Source organism: Rattus norvegicus, chromosome 4, assembly GCF_021556685.1.
Source record: "Rattus norvegicus strain SHRSP/BbbUtx chromosome 4, alternate assembly SHRSP_T2T, whole genome shotgun sequence".
Classification (NCBI taxonomy): Eukaryota; Metazoa; Chordata; class Mammalia; order Rodentia; family Muridae; genus Rattus; species Rattus norvegicus.
The window spans coordinates 154459805-154480817 of NC_141537.1; the positions used below are offsets into that span (position 1 = coordinate 154459805).

General features: G+C 47.2%; 1 protein-coding gene across 3 annotated transcripts in view; it reads left to right on the forward strand.

The window, feature by feature from the left end:
- The first annotated feature begins 874 nt into the window (after positions 1–874).
- The window catches only part of Cacna2d4 (calcium voltage-gated channel auxiliary subunit alpha2delta 4), a 114820-nt gene continuing 94681 nt past the window's right edge, over positions 875–21013 (forward strand). For 2 of the 3 annotated variants that reach the window (XM_087657639.1, XM_087657640.1), the window contains exons 1-6: positions 944–1218; positions 3078–3159; positions 4860–4976; positions 5348–5407; positions 6776–6938; positions 7945–8076. In XM_087657639.1, coding sequence (XP_087513765.1) covers positions 1055–1218; positions 3078–3159; positions 4860–4976; positions 5348–5407; positions 6776–6938; positions 7945–8076 — 718 coding nt within the window. In that variant the 5' untranslated portion in view covers positions 944–1054. 3 annotated transcript variants of the gene reach the window in all.

The window sequence follows — 21013 nt, forward strand, 5'->3', positions numbered from 1 at the left end:
GCACGGCCGAGGGCTGCAAGGTGGAGGGAAAAAAGAGGGGTTTGCCTAATGTGGTGGTTGACTAAATGTCCACTAAGGGCTTAATGGTCAAGCAAAACATATACTCACGGCGGAGCAATGAGACCTTGGAAAGAACTCGCTCTGGTGCGTGTTCACGTGTGAATTAAGGACACTATGCTAAGTAAGGTGAGACGGTGATAAAAAGGATGACAATGACATTTGACTAAAGTGAGGTAGTCAAAATCAAAGACAGGAGGTGGGTGATAGCTTCCAGAGGGAGAGAGGGAAGCTTTGCCTAGTAGGTTTACCTTGGAGCAGGTCAAAACTCTGGTGCATTGTTTGCTGAACGGTGTGTGTGTGCACAGCATGGGAGGGTAAGATCCTAGGTTTCCAGATGCACTGTCAGAATAAAGGGGTGTGCCCCTCTAAGGCAGGCAGACCTCCGGTGGCTAAGGCATTCTCTATGCTTACTTGTCTTGATTGGCTGGCCCCAAAGCTCTAGGCCTGGAACCATGAGCCACACCACCTCCTTCTATCTCTCCCTATCAGCACCCACAAAGCTTAGCCCCACAAAGTGGGCTGCCCATGCCCCTCCTAGGGAACGCTCACAGGGTTATGAGTGTCCTTCCGGGTCTGGGGCTAGCACAGCTCTGAACAAACTCAGTGACCAGGGTGGAGTATCCTCAATCCCCCCAGTTCAGAGGCTGTTCTATGGGTATCAGTCGGCCTCTATGGAGCAGAAGGGCATGGTCCAGTTGCTCAGAGCTGGAATCAGGGCAATCCGGCTGAGGTCACCCCACTCCTGCACCAGCCCCTCCTCTGACAACAAGAAGGGATTAGAGGAGAGGCCAGTGGATTAGAGGGGTGATTGCTCACCGCCTCCCCCCTGATCTCCTGGGGGGACCCTCTGTCAGATGCAGCTGGAGGCGGCATCTCTTACTTGGGACTGGCCAGCAGGGAGAACGCTTGCATCCCCAGGGACCTGGGTGGCAGCAAGTTCGTTCACAGCAGGAGCACTGTCCTCCTCCCCTGTCCCTCCCCCAGTGGGAACACCATGGCAAGAAGCCCCACATTGTCCTCCAGCCACAGCTGGGGCCACCGTGGACAGCAGACAGCTGCATGGACCTTCCTGCGGAAAATGCCAATTGTCCTGTGGCTGCTGCTCTTGGACACCTCCCTGCCGACTGCAAGGAGCCAGGCTACAATTCCTCTGGAAACGTGAGCCTTGAGTTTGATCCTACCCTGAAGACCCTTCTTCAGGCCTTCTCCCACTGGCCAGCTGCCCTGCCTCTGAGATAACCTTTCCTTCCTACCCCCAAACCACCTCGTGTCCTTTCTGGTTTTGGAGTTTACCCATCTTTACCTCCTGGCTTTGTGTGGTTGATGTCGGGCTTAGATGAGGGTGCAGGCATCCCGTGGGGAAGATAAACTACAAGATGGTGTGGGTTTGGGCTGCAGTGGTCCTGGAAATGACCACTGTGCTCCAGCCTAGGACTCACTGGGTGACCTGTGCTTGAACACCAAGAGGGGGTAAAACAGCCATAAACAGACAGACAGGCTGGTGCCTACGGCAGGGGCTTAGGGGCTCAGGATGGGTTCTGTTGGCCTTGTTCCTTCCCTACCTGTCTCCTTCAAGGCTTCAATTCTGCGCCATACATTAAAACTAGTGTTTGGGGAAAATGACACTCAGAATTTACATCTGATACAGTCTCCCTGGATGGGTTTTTTTCCCAGTCAGGAACGTCCCAGTTACTAAAGGGATCTCAGGGTCCTAGACTGAGTCTTCACAGTTCACATCTGAGCCTAGCTGCTAGTGCCTAGCTGACAGATCACGGGCTCATGCCGTGTCTGTGATTTGGGGAGAATGGGCTTCCATGACACTGGGTGACCTCCTCTCCCTTGCTCTGTTCAGCACTGTTCTAATGATCGCTTTCAGCCAGTGAGGGAGATAATACCATTCTCCGAGCACGCAGGTCCACAGAGGAAAAATAGTGCTGAGCCAGCCTGGCTTTTGAGGCAAGCCCAGCACAAGCTGAGCAGTCTTTATCACAGACGGCGATTTCCAGGATGGCAGGGGGCCAAGAAAAGATGGCTGGCATCCAGGGTGGCCATCCACACAGAAACCCCGAGAGCAGCATGGGATAGCCACCTCCAAAACTCTGCTGCTGCCTTCTGTTCCCAGGAGGCCAGGGCTCGACCACATACTCCCCTCCCGTTCTCACCAGGTCCCGTGCAGTCCCTCAAACCTGTCCTGTTGAACCTCCCACTCACCATCAGCCTTGGCCACTTGCCCTCCCTACACAAGGCTGCCACAAACCTCCTGGTGCCCCATCCTGGAGATTGCGGCCCCCACACCTGGATGCCTTGAGGTGCTCCCCTTTTCTCTTGCTATCTCACATCTTGATTCCTGAAGCACAGAGATGGCTTTCCATGGGTGCCCAATTGATTTCTCTGCTAACTTCAAGAACCTTGAACCACAAGATGTCCCATTGTCTGCCATCACAGATCAACCCACACTACACACTTTTCTTGCCAAGAGTCCAGTTGCCCTCAGTGTCTCAATCCTATGCATGCCCTAAGGCTCCTTCCAGTCTCTTCCTGGTCAGACTCCCACACTCAACGCCTTTGCATACTTCTTCCTGAGCACCATGGGAATTTGTCAAGGTATAGTGTTTTGGTAGCCCCTAAGGTTATGGAGTGTACGACCTACCCAATGACATTAAGTGACCTTGTGTCGGAAGGCTCACATTTAACATGGCCCAAGCTACATGCATCACCTTCACTCCCTGATCCACACAGGCTGCCTTCCTTACATTCTCAGCTATGGTCAACAAGCCAAGCTGGAGGCTCTGAAGTAATTTCCCACTCCTTCAGGCTCTCTACCTAAGATTCTACCTTTGAGCATCTGACTTCTGACCATGATAAGAATGCACACATAGGGGGTTGGGGATTTAGCTCAGTGGTAGAGTGCTTGCCTAGCAAACGCAAGGCCCTGGGTTCGGTCCCCAGCTCTGAAAAAAAGAAAAAAGAAAAAGAAAAAGAAAAAGAATGCACACATAGGCTTTCCTGTCTTGCAGAGTGAAGCTCTGGGCTGAAACCTTCGGCAGGGATCTGTACAGCACGGTGACCAGATACTCGGGCTCTCTCCTGCTGCAGAAGGTTAGTGACCTCTCCCAGAGAGCTCAAGCAGAGACAGACATCCCAACATCAGAGCCATAGTAGGAGGCCTGAGAGACCTTGTCTGTTGGTCTCATATTCAAATGGGGTCCAGGGAGGCTCCACTTACAGGGTTAACCAGCGTGGACAGTGGGGTCAAGAGCATTCTGTCAGTTCAGATGCGCAGGAAGCCACGGACAAGAGACCTGCAAGAAGTCTATTGGGTCGGGGTGGAGGTTTGGTGTGGATGCCTGGGAAGAGCAGAGAGAGAGGAGCTGGTTAGAGCACAGACATGGGGGCTGAAGGGGCAGCAGGCAGCCTGGGAGAGCCAGAGGAGGTATCAGGGGACCCAGGCTGTGCCCAGGGATGCAGCATCCCCTGCACTCAGGCAGGCTGAGACAATGCCTGGATCCCAGCAGACATAGGCAACCCTGCCAGACTCGTTCATTAAGTGCCCAAGTGCTGATCCATGGCTGACCTGTGCCCAGCCAGCGCATGAGTGGACATCTTTTTCCAGTCTCCGACTCCCTGGATACGATCACAAGGGTTTGGCTTCTGTTACACCATAACCTAAGAGAGTATGACACGCTTTAATGGAAATTACCCACAATCCCAATCTTCTCCATCTTGCAAGTGATGGAATCCTTAGGTTTCCCGCCAGCCCTGAGCACACTGACACCCTACCCCATCCTCTTTGTACTGCAGAAAGTGGGAGGAGCCCGGGTGGGCCCTGGGGTCTCTTGCAAAACTAAGACTCCAGGAGCCCTCACGGCACCCCATTCTGTTACGAACCCTGCAGCTCTGGGTGAGGAAGAGGAGGAGGGATTGTATAGTCACTGGGGGTAAATCAGTATCAAAAGCTGTAGAAGCACCATGTCTTACAGAGTAACTTGCCTAAGGTCCCATGGCCAACAGTTCACAGGGCTGGTCAAGACTCACTGGTGGGGCTGGACTGATGGCTCAGCAGGTAACAGCACTGACTGCTCTTCCAGACATCCTGAGTTCAACTCCCAGCCACCATATCACAACCATCTGTAATGGAATCCGATGCCCTCTTCTGGTGTGTCTGAAGACAGTGACAGTGTGCTCACACAAGAGTCATTGAGGATTGTCCCTGAGCAGACAGGAATTTGAAGTCAGTTCCTAGGCTCCCTTGGGCATACCAGCACTACTTCTCGTGGAACTGCTAAGCTGGACTCCTTAGTAGGAATCACACACGCATGTGCGCACGTGTGCGCGCGCACGCGCACACACACGCGCACACACACACACACACACACACACACAGTACTGTTCTTGGGGGCTGAGCAAAAGTGAATGGACATGGAGGCTGCTTCTTTGTCACTTTCGAGGTGGTCACAGCAGGTGCAAGGACAGGAACTGGTGCAAGGACAGGAACTGCTGGTATCCCATCACCCCCAGTGTCCAGTCTCCTCCAAGCTGCCCAGCTCACCGGCTCTGACTGCTGTCGAGTTTAATTGCTGCCAAATGTCAGTCAGCTCCCACTGAGGATAAAAACTGCCATGTGTCTGGAGGCCTGAACAGAGGACGTTTGAAGGCAGACAGATGGAGACGGATGGTCATGGGTATCTGACTGTAGGGAGCTGGTAAGGTTTTAGGACAAAAATGACCCTGGCGCATTCAGGCGCAGGCACCCTGGTCCCAAGCAAAGATGTGCTTCTTTCCATCTTCACCCTGCCCAGAAGTACAAGGATGCAGAACCCAGTCTGAAGATCAAAGAGGTGGATGGCTTGGAGCTGGTGAAGAAGTTCTCAGAGGACATGGAGACCATGCTTCGGAGGAAAGTTGAGGCTGTGGAGGTAACACTGTCCATCCCCCAGCACTGGCCTTATGGACCCTATTAGGGACTCCACTGATTGTAGATGTCCTCCCCTGGCTGGGTGGGGTTCACACTATTAACGAGGTCACCACAGGTGTCGGGGTAGGCATGTCATACAAGGAAGAGGACACCTCTAGTTCCCAGCCCGGCTTTGTAGATATTCAGGGACGAGGTTACCCAAGCACCTCAGAGCAACCATGGAGGGTTGATCCTCATGGCTGAAAGGCTCATGGCTTAAGAGAAGGAAGCAGCGGTGTTGAACATGGGAGGAGGAGCAGGAAGCTTGGGTTGTGATGGCCTAGGAGAGCAATTGCTGGTGACACTCCCTTCCTTTGGTGCTCCCTCCCTCAGAGCCTGGTGGAGGCCGCTGAGGAGGCTGACCTGAACCATGAGTTCAATGCGTCTCTGGTGGTAAGTCCTCTAGGGAGTGGGTGCTAGGCTGTGGCTCTGCCCCACCCCCATGGCCTGGGGTACCAGCTGTGAGGGGAGCTGAGCAGCAGCCACTCGTTCTATGTCCCAGTGCCAGGCTGTACCCTGGCCTTGTCAGTGAGGCTTTCAGGGGCTCAGGAGAAGCAAGGTCAGGTTGGGCGAGGATGTGAGGGCTACCAGCCCTCTGTGTCCAGGGGACAGTGAGTTATCACTGGAGAGAGGCCAGGTCAAGATCTGGTCTGGGATGCTGGGTGTCCTGGGTGCTTTCTACTACTGTGGTAAACACCAGGGTCAAAAGCAGCGTGGGGAGGATTAGGCTTGCACATCTCAATCACAGCCCATCCGTGGCAGGAGCCAAGGTGAGAGTTCAAGGCTAGAAGAATCCAGAGGCAGAACCTGAGGCAAACCCTGGAGGAGAACCTGCTTAATGGGTTTCCCCCCCTTGGTTCACTCATTGACCATCTGCCCACGAGTGGCACCTCTCACAGTGGACTGGGCCCTCCCACATTGATATTAATCAAGGAAGTGCTTCCACAGACTTGCCTCCAGGCCAATCAGATGAAAGCATTTCTCTCAGTTAGGATCCTCTTCCAAGAGGGCCCAAACTTGTGTCAGGCTGATGGAAAACTAAGCAGCTCTCAGGGTGTGTGAGGGCCGGAGTCAGGGAGGGACACAGCTGGGCCTACGCTCACAAAGCTAATACTGACTAGAGGCCAGCAAGATGGAGCCATGAGGGGTGCTATGGCCACAGTTCTAGAGAGACTTAAGGTATAAGGCTTGTAGTTGGGGGAGAGGGTGTCAGAAGAAATGGATCTAATTATGGCCCCTTGGGTCACAGCCTTCTTGCCCTATGGTGAGGAAACAGAACAAAACCCAGGCCCTCAGGGCAGGGCCCCAAAGGCTCCTTGAGCCATCTGGCTCTCCAGTACCCTCAGCACCTGGAAGAATCCGACAGTGCCAGCAAGGTCCTTTGCCTCCTCTGGCTCCTTGAGTCTCCATCTGTCTGTCCGTCTCTGACTACTTGTGGTTTTGCCACACACACTAAACCAACTGGAGAATCAAAATGATTGGTCCAATTTGACCCCAACCAGCCAGTGAACCCTCAGATCCAGTTATCTTGACGTGTGTTGTGGCCACACATCTCCATCCACCGAGGGCAACATTACTGAGCTCCGAGTTCCACCCCCTACCCAACCCCGCGCCTCACTTCCGGTTCCTCCTGACGCTTCCGCTCCTTTCTCTGGGCCTCTCCACTCTTCTTTCTCTTACTCTTCCCCCTCACTCCCTTCCTCCTCTCCCCTCTTTGTTACGGGCTGTTTCTTCTGGGCCTGTTCCCCCTTTTTGCCCCAGTTTAACTACTACAACTCAGTACTGATCAATGAGAAGGATGACAAGGGCAACTATGTAGAGCTGGGAGCTGAGTTTCTTCTCGAGTCCGACGCCCACTTCAACAACCTGAGGGTGAATGTCTCCATGAGCAGCGTGCAGCTACCCACCAACGTGTACAACAAAGGTGACTGTCTCCTTGCCACTGGGTAGTCTAGGGGATAGGATGGGGATCCTAGAGGGTTTAAGAGATTCTGTGTCCATTTTCCCAAGAAGCACTACAGGGCATTGACTGTCTCTCCAACCTCCTTGATACCATGAAAAAAGAAATTATTCTACACAGCATAGAGTATTCTATTCCTTGTTGCTATGACAAAATGCCTGAAGCTGAGTAACACGGGAGAGGTTTCCCTAGCCCAAGGTCTGGGAGGCTGAGTTTAGCCAGCACAGCACTGCTTTGGTGAGCTTCCCAGCTGCATCCCACTGTGGCAAAGGGTGTCATGGTGGGTATCTGGATAAGGTACCTCAACCATGCAGGGAAGCAGGGAGTTAGAGAATGGGAAAAGCTAGTCTCACTCTTCCACAGAAATGCTTTCAAGAGAACTCACCAGAGTCCATAGAATTCTATGGACTCTGTCTTAGGGCAACACTCACCCTGATCTAACTACCTCTCCCTAAACTCTGTCTTTTCTCTTATGACTGTGCTGAGCACCACACAAGCCCTGGGAATACATACATGGTACAGACACACCTCACCACACACATGTACTGACAGACCTCAGCACACACATGTACTGACAAATCTCAGCACAGATACCTACTGACAAACCTCAGCACACACGTGTACTGACAGACCTCAGCACACACATGTACAGACAAATCTCAGCACAGATACCTACTGACAAACCTCAGCACACACATGTACAGACAAATATTGAACATATACATGCTACAGACAGACACACCTCAGCACACATGCTACAGATGAATCCAAGCACACACATGTACAGACAAACCTGAGCACATAGGCTGGGAGAGAGGTGATACTTCTGGATTAGTGCGCATGGGCTACAATTGAGGCAGATGCAGCCCCAAGGGAAGCAGGAATGCTTACCCATGTTTATGTGTGTAGCCTGTGTCTCGTGATGCTAATTTCACATCTTATGAAGTTCCTTCCATGCTCCCACTTTCAGACCCAGACATTTTAAATGGCGTCTATATGTCCGAAGCCCTGAACCCTGTGTTTGTGGAGAACTTTCAGAGAGACCCCACATTGACCTGGCAGTATTTTGGCAGTTCAACTGGGTTCTTCAGGATCTATCCAGGTGAGGACACAGGGTGGCGTCTCTGTCACCTCTGGGCTTGTTCTCTGAGAACAAAGGACTGAAGACGGCTCCTAGTCCTCAGCCCCTGTGAATGAAGGGCCCCTGTAGACAAGGTATGTTCAACCCACACTTGCCTTCTTACAACCTGCTGTGACATAGTCACACATCGTGGGAGCATTACAGAAGTTGTCACCAGTATTGAGTGACAACTGTCCTGAGAACGCCTATGGATGCCCAGGACAACCCTGCAAGCCCTCCCCTTAAGGGCTGTTCCTAGTTGGAGAGCAGAGTGCACTGTCCTCATACAGGGTGGGAGAAGCTCTCTTATCTCCACAGAACGGAAAAGTGGGTGGGGAACAGCCTGACAACAGGCCACACGGTGTGAACTGAGATCCTTAGAACCCTCGTGAAACACTGGGCATGTGCACACCTCCAGCACTGCAGGGGTGCAGAAAGGAGGATCCTGGGAAATCACTGGGCACTCGCTCTGGTGGAATTGGTGACCACCACATTCAGTGAAGACTGTGTCTCAAAGAGTAAGGTGGAAGACAACAGAGAAAGACCCACTGTTGGTCGTTTGCCTCCACAGATGCACACACTGGTGCTAGCCCCAAACACACACACACACACACACACACACACACACACACACACACACACATACACACACATACACACACACGCACACACACATACACACACACATACACACATACACACACATACACACACACCTACACACACATACACACGCACGCACACACACATACACACACATACACACATACACACACATACACACACACATACACACATACACACACACACACACACACACACGCACACAGGCACGCATACATGCATGGACCCACTTACTCACAGACCCATGCACGGATGCACGTGTATTTGTGTGTCTTGACTTCTGTTTTCTTGACACTTAGAGAAATTCACTTCCTTTCGAGTATCTATGTCCAGAAAGGCTTGTGGTGTCCCCTCTTCTGGAAAGACACTGGAATGGCAAAAACAGGCCTCTCTTTGATTCTAGGCTGGAAAGTTAAGCCCTCTCACAGAGGGCAAAGAACAAATGTAGCTCCCATCCCTGGAAGCGTCTGTCAGACATTCCCAGTTAACTGTGAGCGTCTGCTTCTGTGCCCAGATTCCTTTCGCTCTCCTGGATTCCGAGGCCTTGATGCTTGAGGAACTCAGGCTGTCCCCAGAGTAGAACTCCTGCGAGGAACCCTCTTGCTCCATTTTTAATTGGATTGTTTTTCTTCTTGTTGAGCCTCAGGAGTTCTCTGTATATCCTGACTATTAATTCCCTGTCGGTGTAATAATTTATAAATATTTTCTCCCATTTTGTGGGTTGCCTTTTTAATTTGTTGATATTGTCTTATAGTCTTTTAATGGATAGTACTTAAATTAGCCCATCTTCCTTTTGTTGCCTATGCCTTTGGTGTTACAGCCAAGAAATCGTTGCCAACTCCAGTGTCGTGAGAATTCTTCACTATGTGTTTTAGTAAGAATTCTGCAGTTGTGACTCTTTTTTTATTGGATATTTTTTATTTAAATTTTAAATGTTATCCCCTTTCTCGGTTTCCCGTCCATAAACCCCCGATCATCCCCCCCTTCTTCTATAAGGGTGTTCCCCCACCCATCCACATGCCTTCCCACCTCCCCGCCCTGACATTCCCCTAGACTGGGGGTCGAGCCTTGGGAGGACCAAGGTTTTCTCCTCCCATTGGTGCCCAACAAGGTCATCCTTTGCTACATATGCAGCTGGGGCCACAGGTCTGTCCATGTGAACTCTTTGGATGATGGTTTAGTCCCTGGGAGTTCTGGTTGGTTGGTATTGTTGTTCTTATGGGGTTGCAAACCCCTTCAGCTCCTTCAATTCTTTTTCTAACTCCTCCAATGGGGATCCCATTCTCAGTCCAATGGTTGACTGTGAGCATCTGTCTCTGTATTTGTCAGGCTCTGGCAGAGCCTCTCAGGAGACAGCTTTATCAGGCTCCTGTCAGCGTGCACTTCTTGGCATCAGTGATATTGTCTGGGTTTGGTGGCTGTGTGTATATGGGCTGGATCCCCAGGTGGTGCAGGCTCTGGATGGCCATTCCTTCAGTTTCTGCTCAAAACTTTGTCTCCATATCTCCTCCTATGAATATTTTTGTTCCCCCTTTTAATAAAGACTGAAGCATCCACACTTTGGTCGTCCTTCTTGAGCTTCATGTGGTCTGTGGATTGCATCTTGGGTAATTCGAGCTTTTGGTATCCACTTATCAGTGAGTGCATACCATGTGTGTTCTTTGTGATTAGGTTACCTCACTCAGAATGATATTTTCTAATTCCATCCATTTGCCTAAGTATTTCATGAAGTCATTGTTTTTGATAGCTGAGTAATATTCCATTGTGTAGATGTACCACATTTTCTGTATCCATTCCTCTGTTGAAGGGCATCTGGGTTCTTTCCAGCTTCTGGCTATTATAAATAAGGCTGCGATGAACATAGTGAAGCATGCGTCCTTGTCATATGTTGGAGCACCTTTTGGGTATATGCCAGGAGTTGTGAATCTTTTTTTTTTTTGGTTCTTTTTTCCGGAGCTGGGGACTGAACCCAGGGCCTTGTGCTTCCTAGGTAAGCGCTCTACCACTGAGCTAAATCCCCAACCCCAGGAGTTGTGAATCTTATACTCAAGTTTTTACTCATTCTGAGTTGATTCTGTACACTGTGTTAGTAAGTGTTCTGCTTCTTTCTTTTACATGTGGTCGCCAGGTTTTCCCAGCATTATTTGTTTAAAGACCATTGCTTGTGCTCAGGTAGACTTGGCCTCCCTGTCAACAATAATTTGATTGGGATGCAAGGGTTTCTTCCTACAGTCTCTCTTTTGTTTCATGGGTCTATCTGTGTGTTCATAACATACTATTTTGATTACTGACATCATATCATAAGTGTTAAGAATCAAAAGATATGACTCATTTGAGTGTAGCTCACTTTTGTATCACTGGGACAAAACACCCTTCCAAAACAGCTTATGGGAGGAAAGATGTATCTTGATTCATGGCTTCTGGGGGTCTCAGTCCACTGAGAAAGGAAGCTCTAGTATAACAGAGTTCATAACAACAGGAGCGTGTTGCTCCCACCTCACCTTGCAGCAGTAGGCAGAAAAAGTGTCAGAACTGGGGGGTCAGAATGTGTGACTTTTATGCTATACAACTGTGTGCCTGCACATAGGTATGTGCACCACATGGGTGCAGTGCCCATGGTGGCCAGAAGAGGGCACTGAATGTCTTGGAACCAGAGTTATAGGTTATTACTGGGGCCAGGAACTGAGCGCAGTCCTTAGCAAGAGCAGAAAGCACTCTTAACCACTGAGCCATTTCCCCAGGACCCCATCAGTTTATAGTTTTATTGTGCTTTTTTTTTAACTTCCTTTCTGCTGTTACTGAAAATTGAATCATTTTGGTAATTTCCTCTCCAGGTTGCTCATGGCAACTGAATTTGTTTGCTATGTTGCAGAATTTGTTTCTGAGGCCTAACACCTGTCTTCTGGGCTCTATGAAGTTTCCTGTAAATCAAACCTACAGTGTGTGAACACAGAGCATCTTTCTTTTTCCCTTTTCTCTTTTTCTTGCCTCATTGCTCTGGCTGGAACTTCCAGTACTGGTTAAAACACAACTGTTTGAAGATGTGTCTGTTTTTATGACACCTACAAGCAAACGCTTCCAACCTTATGTTGTGGCTTTTTTTTTCCATCCCTGGCTTTAGTTATGTCGAAGTGAATTTTCTTCTGCTGAGAGTTTGTTGAACCTTTTTGTCATGGGAGCGAGTTGGATTTTGCCAAATTTGTTTTCTGCTTCATTTGGATGATCATGCTGGGCTTGTTTTTGTTTTTGTTTTTTCCCTCCTTCTGTTAAAGTGACATTTTATATCAGTCTGTTTTCACAGGTTGGGAAATCCTTGCATGGCAGGAATGGTGCATTGCTCTTTTAAACTGCTACAGGACCTACCTTGCCGGGCTTTATTGGAGTCCCACATCATTTCTGTTTCTGGGGATACCATACTCTAGCTTTCTTGTAGCATGTGTCTGTGGCATCAGGGCAATGTGGCCTCGTGGACTAGGTTAAGAAATAGTAATCCCTCCTCAGATTTAGAGAAAAAGATTGCAGATTTGCATGAAGTTAAGTGTTTGGTACTGTTCACCTGGAGGCCATTGGATCTGGACTTCACTTTGTAGGGTGATTTTTAATTTTTGTTTCAATCTCCCTATTCGTATGAGTCAGGTTGGACTATTTTCCTGATTTAGTTGTGGTAGCTTTTGTGCTTCTACAGTTTGTCCATCTCACATGGGCTGTCCAACTGGTTGCCATATAACCACACCAACCTTTCTTTTACTTCCACAGAATTAGAATGACCGGCCCATTTTCATTTTTGATTTTAGTAATCTGAGTCTGTTTTTTTTATGATTTATTTATTTATTTATTTATTTATTTATTTATTTATTTAATGCATGTGAGTACACTGCTGCTGTCTTCAGACACCAGAAGAGGGCATCAGATCCCATTACAGATGGTTGTGAGCCACCGTGTGCTTGCTGGGAATTGAACTCAGGACCTCTGGAAGAACAGTCAGTGCTCTTAACCACTGAGCCATCTCTCCAGCCCCCAGTCTGTTTTCTTAATAGCCTTGTCAATTTTATTGATGGTGTCAAAATTTTTATTTCACTTGTTTTCCCTGTTTTTTATGACTTTATTTAATCTTCTAATTTAATTTATTTTCTTCCTATATTTTTGCATTTGGTTTCTTCTGTTTTATACTTCTTTTTTCTAAAAAAAAAGTTGATTTATTCTAATTAACTCACAAAATGTCACACAGGCAGTTTAAGGGAGCCAGTCAAACACTTGTCCCACCCCAAACTCCACATGTCTCAGTGAACTTCTGTACAGTCAGAATGGCCATTGTGAAGCCACAGAACTTCATTCTGGGCTTCGAACTTTCGTTATCAATTACTTTATGTTCTGTTATGTTTATTGGTGTTTTATCTGCATGTTTGTGCACCACATGCATTCTTGGTGCCTACAGCAGCCAGAAAGGGATGTCAGATCTCCTGGGACTAGAATTACAGATGGTTGTGAGCTGCCATGTGGGAATAGAACTCGGGTCCTCTGAAAGGGTTCCTAACTCCTGAGCCATCTCCCCAGCCCTGATCAATTACAGTTTTATTCAGGTATCACACACACACACACACACACACACACACACACACACACACGCACGCGCGCGCGCACACACACACACTATTACGGAGTTGAATTTTTTTAATTTAAGCGTCTTGTCCTCTGTCATGACTTGTGCACTCTTGCTTCCATTTTGTCCCTTCTCATCACCTGGCATCACTCTGTCTTGCTCTCCTTTCTAAGCGCTGTGCTCACACTTACACTCGTCTACACACGAATGTAGACACTGTAGGCTAGGATCCACATTGATCTGAGTTTGGATCAACTCCCTAAATACTACACCTTCCAAATCAATCCATTTTTTTTCTGAATTATTTCATGTGTCTGTACAAGTAACTAATATTCCATTTTGTATACGTGGCACACATCTATCTTTATCCACTCATCTACCGATGATAGCCAACCATCTAAATAAAACACATGCCTGTGAATATACCTCCAGGGTTCGATATGGAGTTCTCTGGGTATACGCGGTTCCAGCAGTGGAATAGCAGGGTCGTACGGTAGTTCTAGTTTGACTTGTTGAGGAACCTCCAAACTGACTTCCATGCTGGCTGTATTAACTTTTACTCCCACCAGCAGTGGATAAAGATTTCCCTTTATGGATAATTGCTGAAGATCTCTTCGTGACAGCCATTCTGACTAGGGTGAGCAGGTGTCCCCAAGAGCTTTTAATTGGCATTTCCTTAATGGCGAGGAATGTTCAACGCTTTCAAAAAAAATCATTCTTGGCAATTTGTGTTTCTTCCCTTGAGAACTGTTCATTTCACTTGGCCGCCTATTGAGTGGCAACTTTGGGGGGGGGGGGGTTAGGTGTTGACTATTTGAAGTTCTTTGGAAATTCTGAATATCAGACCCTGGCCTAAAGTGTAGGCGGTAGATTCCCTCCTGTTCTGTGGGCTGCTTGCCCTGCTGCTGTCTTCCGATGGTTACTTTTGCTTTTGCTGTGCAGAAGCTTTTTAATCTCATGTGGTCCATGCCATCTGCTTGTTCTCGGAGCTTGGTCTTGTGCTGTCTAGGGTTTTTTATTTGTTTTTTGTTTTGTGTTTTGTTTTGTTTTGTTCTGTTTTTGTTTTGTTATTGTTGTTGTTTGAGATAGTTCTTGCCTAACCTGTGTCTTGAAGCGTATCGCTAGTTTCCCTTTAGGACTTTTCAGTGTTTCAGATTTTAAATTAAGATCCATTTCCAACTGACTTTTGCACGAGGCAAAGTTTACTTTCAGCATTCTGACATTAGATGTCCAGGTTCATCAACACCATTGTCTTGGTCTGTTTGTTTCCAGGTCCTCCATTTTGTCTCGTGAGTCTGCCTGCCTCTTTGTATGCCACTGCCGAGCTATCTTAATCACTAGAGCATTGCAACATATACTCTGCATCCATCCTGTAGGATCAGTTGAGGCCAGGTATTACCATGCTTCCAAGCTGGGTTCTTTCTCAAGATTGCTTTGGGTAATCATGGTCTTTCATGATTCCATGCAAAATCTTGGAGTTTTTTTCTAGATCTGTAAAATATGACATCAAAATTTTTATATATCTTATATTAAATCTATAGATTAATTTTGGCAGTATAGTCATTTTCACAGTATTATTTCTGCCAATCCAGGAGGGCCAACCTTCTTTGACCGATGCAGATCTCTCTGAAAGATCTGGGATTTGAAACCTTAAAGAATGGGGCGGACTGTGGTCTAATGCTGTAGACAATTCTACTTCAGTTTCAGTGTACTCCTCTACACAAACGAGCAAAGAAAGCAATGAGCCAAGGAAGATCGTTTGAGTTCGGGAAAACATGTGAACACTAGTGAACACATACTGAATGTTTCCAGAGCAGCCCTCTTCCACAGCTGTCTCAGGACAGACCACACAGTTTAAACACCATTGCCTGGCACATGCTATAGATTATATCTGAGAAAGTATGAAAACAAGGCAGAGGCCATGCCCAGACTCAGGGCGCACTGAGGGCAGCTCTCAGCAGACCCTGTCACCAGATCAGGTTCTATAGCTGTGTTCTGACATCCAACAAGAATAAACATATCTTATAAGTTGAGTGCAAATAAATGTTTAACACAGGAGGCTCGAAATTATATCAAGAACAACCCAGGGAATGAAATGCACCTGAGGTAAAAGGCCCTGTGCTTTTCCCCAGAGCCTCTCTCACAGTTCCCCAAGGAATTATGAGTTATTCTTTTGACCTTGTTCCAATAAGGAGCATGGAAGATCTTTTTATCAACTATCATCTATCTTTATTTTCCTTTTCAGTGCCTTAATGTTTTTTTTGTAGAGGCCTTTCATTTATTTGGTTAGGTTTATTTTTAGATACTTAATTTTTGGAGCTATTATGAATGAAATATTATTCCTCATTTCTTCTCCAACAGTTTATTGTTGATATATATGAAAGTTACAGGTTTTTAAAAAAAAATTGATTTTGTGTCGTGCAGCTTTGATGTAAATATTTATTAGATCTAGATCCAGTAGACTTTATCATCTGCCAAGTATAAAATCACATCTACAAATAAGGAAAGTTTGACTTCTTTATCTCCTTTAAGCCTTTCTCTTGTCTAATTGCTGATATCACTTACAGAGCTATACTGAATAAGAGGGGGAGAGTGGGCATCCACGTCGGATTACTGACTTTAGAGGGAATGGTCTCAGTTTGTCTCTGTTTACTATAATGTTGGCATAGGCCTGTTTTAAATCACCTTTATTATTTGGAAGTGTGCCCCACCTAGTCCCAATGTCTCCAGGACTTTGATCATGAGGCCATTCTGAGCTTTGTCAAATAACCTTGTGATGTCAGCTGAGATGGTTTTGTGGTTTCCGTCCTTCGGTTAGCTTATGTAGTGCACTACATTTACTGATTTACATCTGTTAAACCAACCTGGTATCTCTGGGATGAGGCTCACTTGGCTATGATGTGTAAACTTCTCAATGTGCTCCTTAATTTGTTATGCAAGTATTTCATTAAGAATTTTTGAGCTGGGCACGGTGCAGCATGCCTTTAGTCCCAGCATTTAAGAGGCAGAGGCAGGCAGAGCTGTCTCAGCTGCTGTGAATTTATGTGTACAACTATCCTGCTGTGCTGGAAAATACTGTTTCCTGTAGCCATCCACCCATCTCTTACAACCTTTCCATCCATTCTTCCACAATGAGCCCTGAGCCTGAGGAGGATGGAGAGGAGGAAGAGGGAAAGGAGAAGGAGGAGAGAGAGGGAGAGAAAGGAGAGGAGGAGGGAGAGGGAGAGGAGGAGGGGAAAGAGAGGAGGAGGGAAGGGAGAAGGAGGGAGAGGATAAGGAGGGAAAAGAGGAGGGAGAGGAGGAGGGAGAGGAGTGAGAGGTAGAGGAGTAGGAGGAAGAGGAGGGAGAGGAGGAGGGAGAGAAGGAGGAGGGAGAGGAAGAGGAGGGAGAGGAGGAGGGAGAGAAGGAGGAGGGAGAAGAAGAGGAGGGAGAGGAGGAGGAGGGAGAGGAAGAGGAGGGAGAGGAGGAGGGAGAGAAGGAGGAGGGAGAGGAAGAGGAGGGAGAGGAGGAGGGAGAGAAGGAGGAGGGAGAGAAGTGGGAGGGAGGGGAGGAGGGAGGGGAGGAGTGGCATACATGTCTCATTTAGGGCTGAGCAGTCAGCAGTCTCTTATTCTCTGCTCCTTGACCAGTTGTGCGTGTCTGTGTTAATTACCACTGATTACAACAGAAGCTTCTCTAATGAGGGTTGAGAGATGCAATAATCTATTGGTATAATGGTCATTACAAGTCAGTTTAATACTACGTCTATTTAACAGATTAGCCATCCTCAGTTCTCCCCTAGGCCTGTGACCTGTCCACCACAGGTTCTTTGCCCTAATATTGGTGCTGGAACTGTTTTCGTCTTGTAGAGAAGGCCTTAAATCCAAGCAGAGGGTGGTTGGTTGCTCCCAGAACATCCGTGCCACCATTGCACCAGCGGGTGTGTCTTTTCGTGCTGATCGTGGCTGAAGCTTGCAGAGTTCACGGTGGTTAGTCCTGGTGATCACCTTCCTCCCCTGCTCCCTTGCCTGGCCCCCTCCAGCACGGTGAAAGCTAACCGGCAGGGTTAGACTTCCAGTTTGACATCAGTTTGATCTTCTTCATATTCTTGACTCATGTGTGTGGTATGCTCAGCAATAGGGGCCTTCCAGCAAGTTCCAGAGACTAAGGGCGTTGGCACCGGAAGATTGAGGGAATCTAGGCAACGCCACTGAACAACTGCAAAAGAGATAACCCATTCCTGGCACTGCGGTGCCAGATAGGGGTATTGTTACCTTGTGATTGTGTAAATCCACCTAAACTCTCTATATGTATATACTTTAGGAAGCCCCATCATCCTCCCACCCCAACCTCACTTAACTCTTCCCCATCGTTCCATTCATCCCTTGGTACCACTGCACTCTGTCTCCCCTCCCTTTAAACCCCTTCCCCATGGTCCCTGGCTAATGTTCTGACCTCTGTGGGTATTGCAAATGGAGTGCATGTATCTGAAGATTCAAAACCACCATCCACAAATGGGAGATGCTGTCCATCTGGGCCCGGGTGTCCTCACTCAGCACGGTTGTTTTCAGTTCTGTCCATTTACCTGTAAATTCATAATTTATTTTTATTTTTATTATTTTTTGAAATTAATACATAATTACATCATTTCCTCCCTTCCCTTTCCTTCCTCCACCTCTTCTATGTCCCCCAACCTTGCTCCCTCTCAAATTCATGGCTTCTTTTTCTTTGTTATAAACACACGTGTAAGTACATATATGAATATATATATAAATAATTTTTTCTGTACATTCAGTTTTACTTGTATGTACACAGTTTCAGAGCTGGACAATTATTATTTGATAACCAGTTAGGAGGCTCATCCCTGGGGTAGACGATCTCTCACACTCTCAGCGTTTTCCAGTTATCTGTGGTTCTTGGTTTAGGGGTGAAACCTCATGGGATTCCCCCACTTCGTGTTAGCATGTCTCAGTGTCGTACTTGCTTAGGTCTTATTGTTGAAGTGTATCATAGGTGCTAGGAGACATAATCACAGAGCCCTGGTTTTTACAAACTTTCTGCACCCTCTTCTACAGCGTTCCCAGAGTCTTAGATGTAAGAGTTGTACTGTGGGTGTATGCCTCAGGGGCTGGTTATCCCGGGATCTGTTATGTCCTATATTGGCCTCTGTTTGCTGCAAAGAGAGGCTGGTGAGAACTGAGAGCTGCACGTCTCTGTGGGTGTAAGTGTTGAGGGTCCAATTGATCATGCTGGTTTTAAAAAGTTCTCCTCTGAGACCCATGACCTCACTGGTCCTCAGGAAGCCAAATAGGGTTCCAGAACCAGACATGATTTCCCCCTGTTGAGAGGGCCTTAAGTCCATTAGACAGCTGTTGGTTACCACCAAGACATGATGCCATCATGGCACCTTAGGGATATCTTGCCATACTGCTCATGATTGTGGACCATGGGCATCACAGCTAGGTAAGACTGTTGCGCTCTCTCTCTCTCTCTCTCTCTCTCTCTCTCTCTCTCTCTCTCTCTCTCTTTCTCTCTGCCACTAGCACAGCACTCTCTGACATTTTGAAAACTAGTCCTCAGGGAGGAGGCTTTGAGATCAGGTCCAGCTCAGATTCCTGAGTCCTGTCTGCAGAGAATGCTGTCTTCAGCAGTAAGGACTAGTAGAAAGTAACCAAGAGCAAGGACAGCAGCCCATGTCATTTTGAGAGCCTCTTGGAAGAACTGACCAACAAGTCAAAAGGGAGTTTCTATGGCTGGTACTGGGATTTTTGTTATGGCTCTTGAGGAAAGCATTGTCAGCCCAAATAGCATAAGAGTGTACGAGAGAGAGAGAGAGAGAGAGAGAGAGAGAGAGAGAGAGAGAGAGAGAGTTTGTGGAGGGGGTGTAATATGTATTTTATTATATCTATTTCTTATATGTTATGTGTAATTTTAGATAAGCAAAATATTATGATTCCTTGTGGTTTTTTTCAAGCATCCTTAGTTTTTCCCATGTCCCTCTTCATAACACCTACATCTGCCTCCTCTCTAAGGTGCCCCTGCCTTGGCCTCTTTCTGTTTCCCTGGTTTCTTCAGTTGCTCCAGATTATAGAATATATAGTCACATCTGCAGATTTAGAGCAAGGAACAACAGATGTGTGTGTGTGTGTGAGAGAGAGAGAGAGAGAGAGAGAGAGAGAGAGAGAGAGAGAGAGAGAGGAGCAGAGAGAGGCAGAGAGGAGACAGAAAGACAGGAGACAGAGACAAAGAGAAGAGAGAGAGAGCAAGAGAGGCAGACAGACAGAGAGAGACAGAGACACAGAGAGGAAAGAGGGAGGAGAGAGAGAGAGAGAGAGAGAGAGAGAGAGAGAGAGAGAGAGAGAGAGAGAGAGAACAGCGTGTCTGTCTGGATCTGCCTCACCCCACTCTGCATATGTTCGAGTTCCTTCCATCCAGTTACCTACAGATCTCATTCTTCATTACATCTGCATAGTACCCAGTGAGAACATGAATCTTTCCTATCTGTCCGCCATGGGAGAAGATCCCACATTTTCCTTACCCATTCATCAGTTGATGGGCACCTAGTTGTTACATTTCTTGGCTATTGTGAACTGAACAGCAGAGAACGTGGAAATATCTCTGCAGTAGGAGAGAGAGGTTTCTAGGTATATGCCCAGGGTGCTGTAACTAGATTGTGTGCTACGTCTGTTGCTAGCTTTCTAAGGAGTAGCCACCATGATTTTCCTAGTGGCTGCAACAGTTCCCATCCCCACCAGCAGTGAATCACTGTCACTCTTTCTCCACATCCTCCATCATCCTCCTCCTCTATCATCATCACCACCACCATCTTAACCTTTCTTATTCAACTTATTTCTTTTTTTTTTTTTGGTTCTATTTTTCGGAGCTGGGGACCGAACCCAGGGCCTTGCGCTTCCTAGGCAAGCGCTCTACCACTGAGCTAAATCCCCAACCCCACAACTTATTTCTTAAGTTGAAATTTCAAAGGAGCTTTAATTTGCATTTCCCTGATAGCGAAGGACGCAGAACATTTTTAAGAAATGTTTCTCAGACATTTGTATTTTGTCTTTTGAGAATTTTGTTGAGTTTCGTATCTCATTTTCTAGCGAGCAGTTTATTTTCTTGATATTTCATTCCTAGATTTTGTATATTAATCCTTTGTCAGATGTATACCTAGCAAATGTTTTTCCCATTCTGCCTTTTCACATGAATAATAGTATATTTTACCTTTTAGTTTCATGAGGTACCATTTATTTATTAACTGTGGGACTTACTGCCTGTGCTATTAAGATTCCATTCACAAAGTCCTTCCTGTACCTACACCCTCAGTGTGTTTCATACTTTGGAATAGAATACATACAGTGTACCAGGTCTTTTGCTGAGGTTTCTGATCCATCTGGAGTTGAGGTTTGTACAGGGTGAGAGAGAAGAATCTAGTTTGACCAGCACTGCTGAAGATGGGATCTGTTCTCCAGTGTTTATTGTTGGACTCTGTCAAAATCAGACGGCTGTAGGAATGTAGGCCTACATGTGAGTCCTCATTGATCAAGGTGTCTGTTTTATGCCAGTACCATGCTGTTTTTATTACTGTAGCTCTGTACTGTGACTTGGAATCTGGGTGACAACTAATACGTTTTCCTTCCTAAGTACAGGACTTCCTTGAGCCTCTCACGTAAGGCAGATGTAATAGCAACAAGCCACCCCCTGCTGTTATTATCA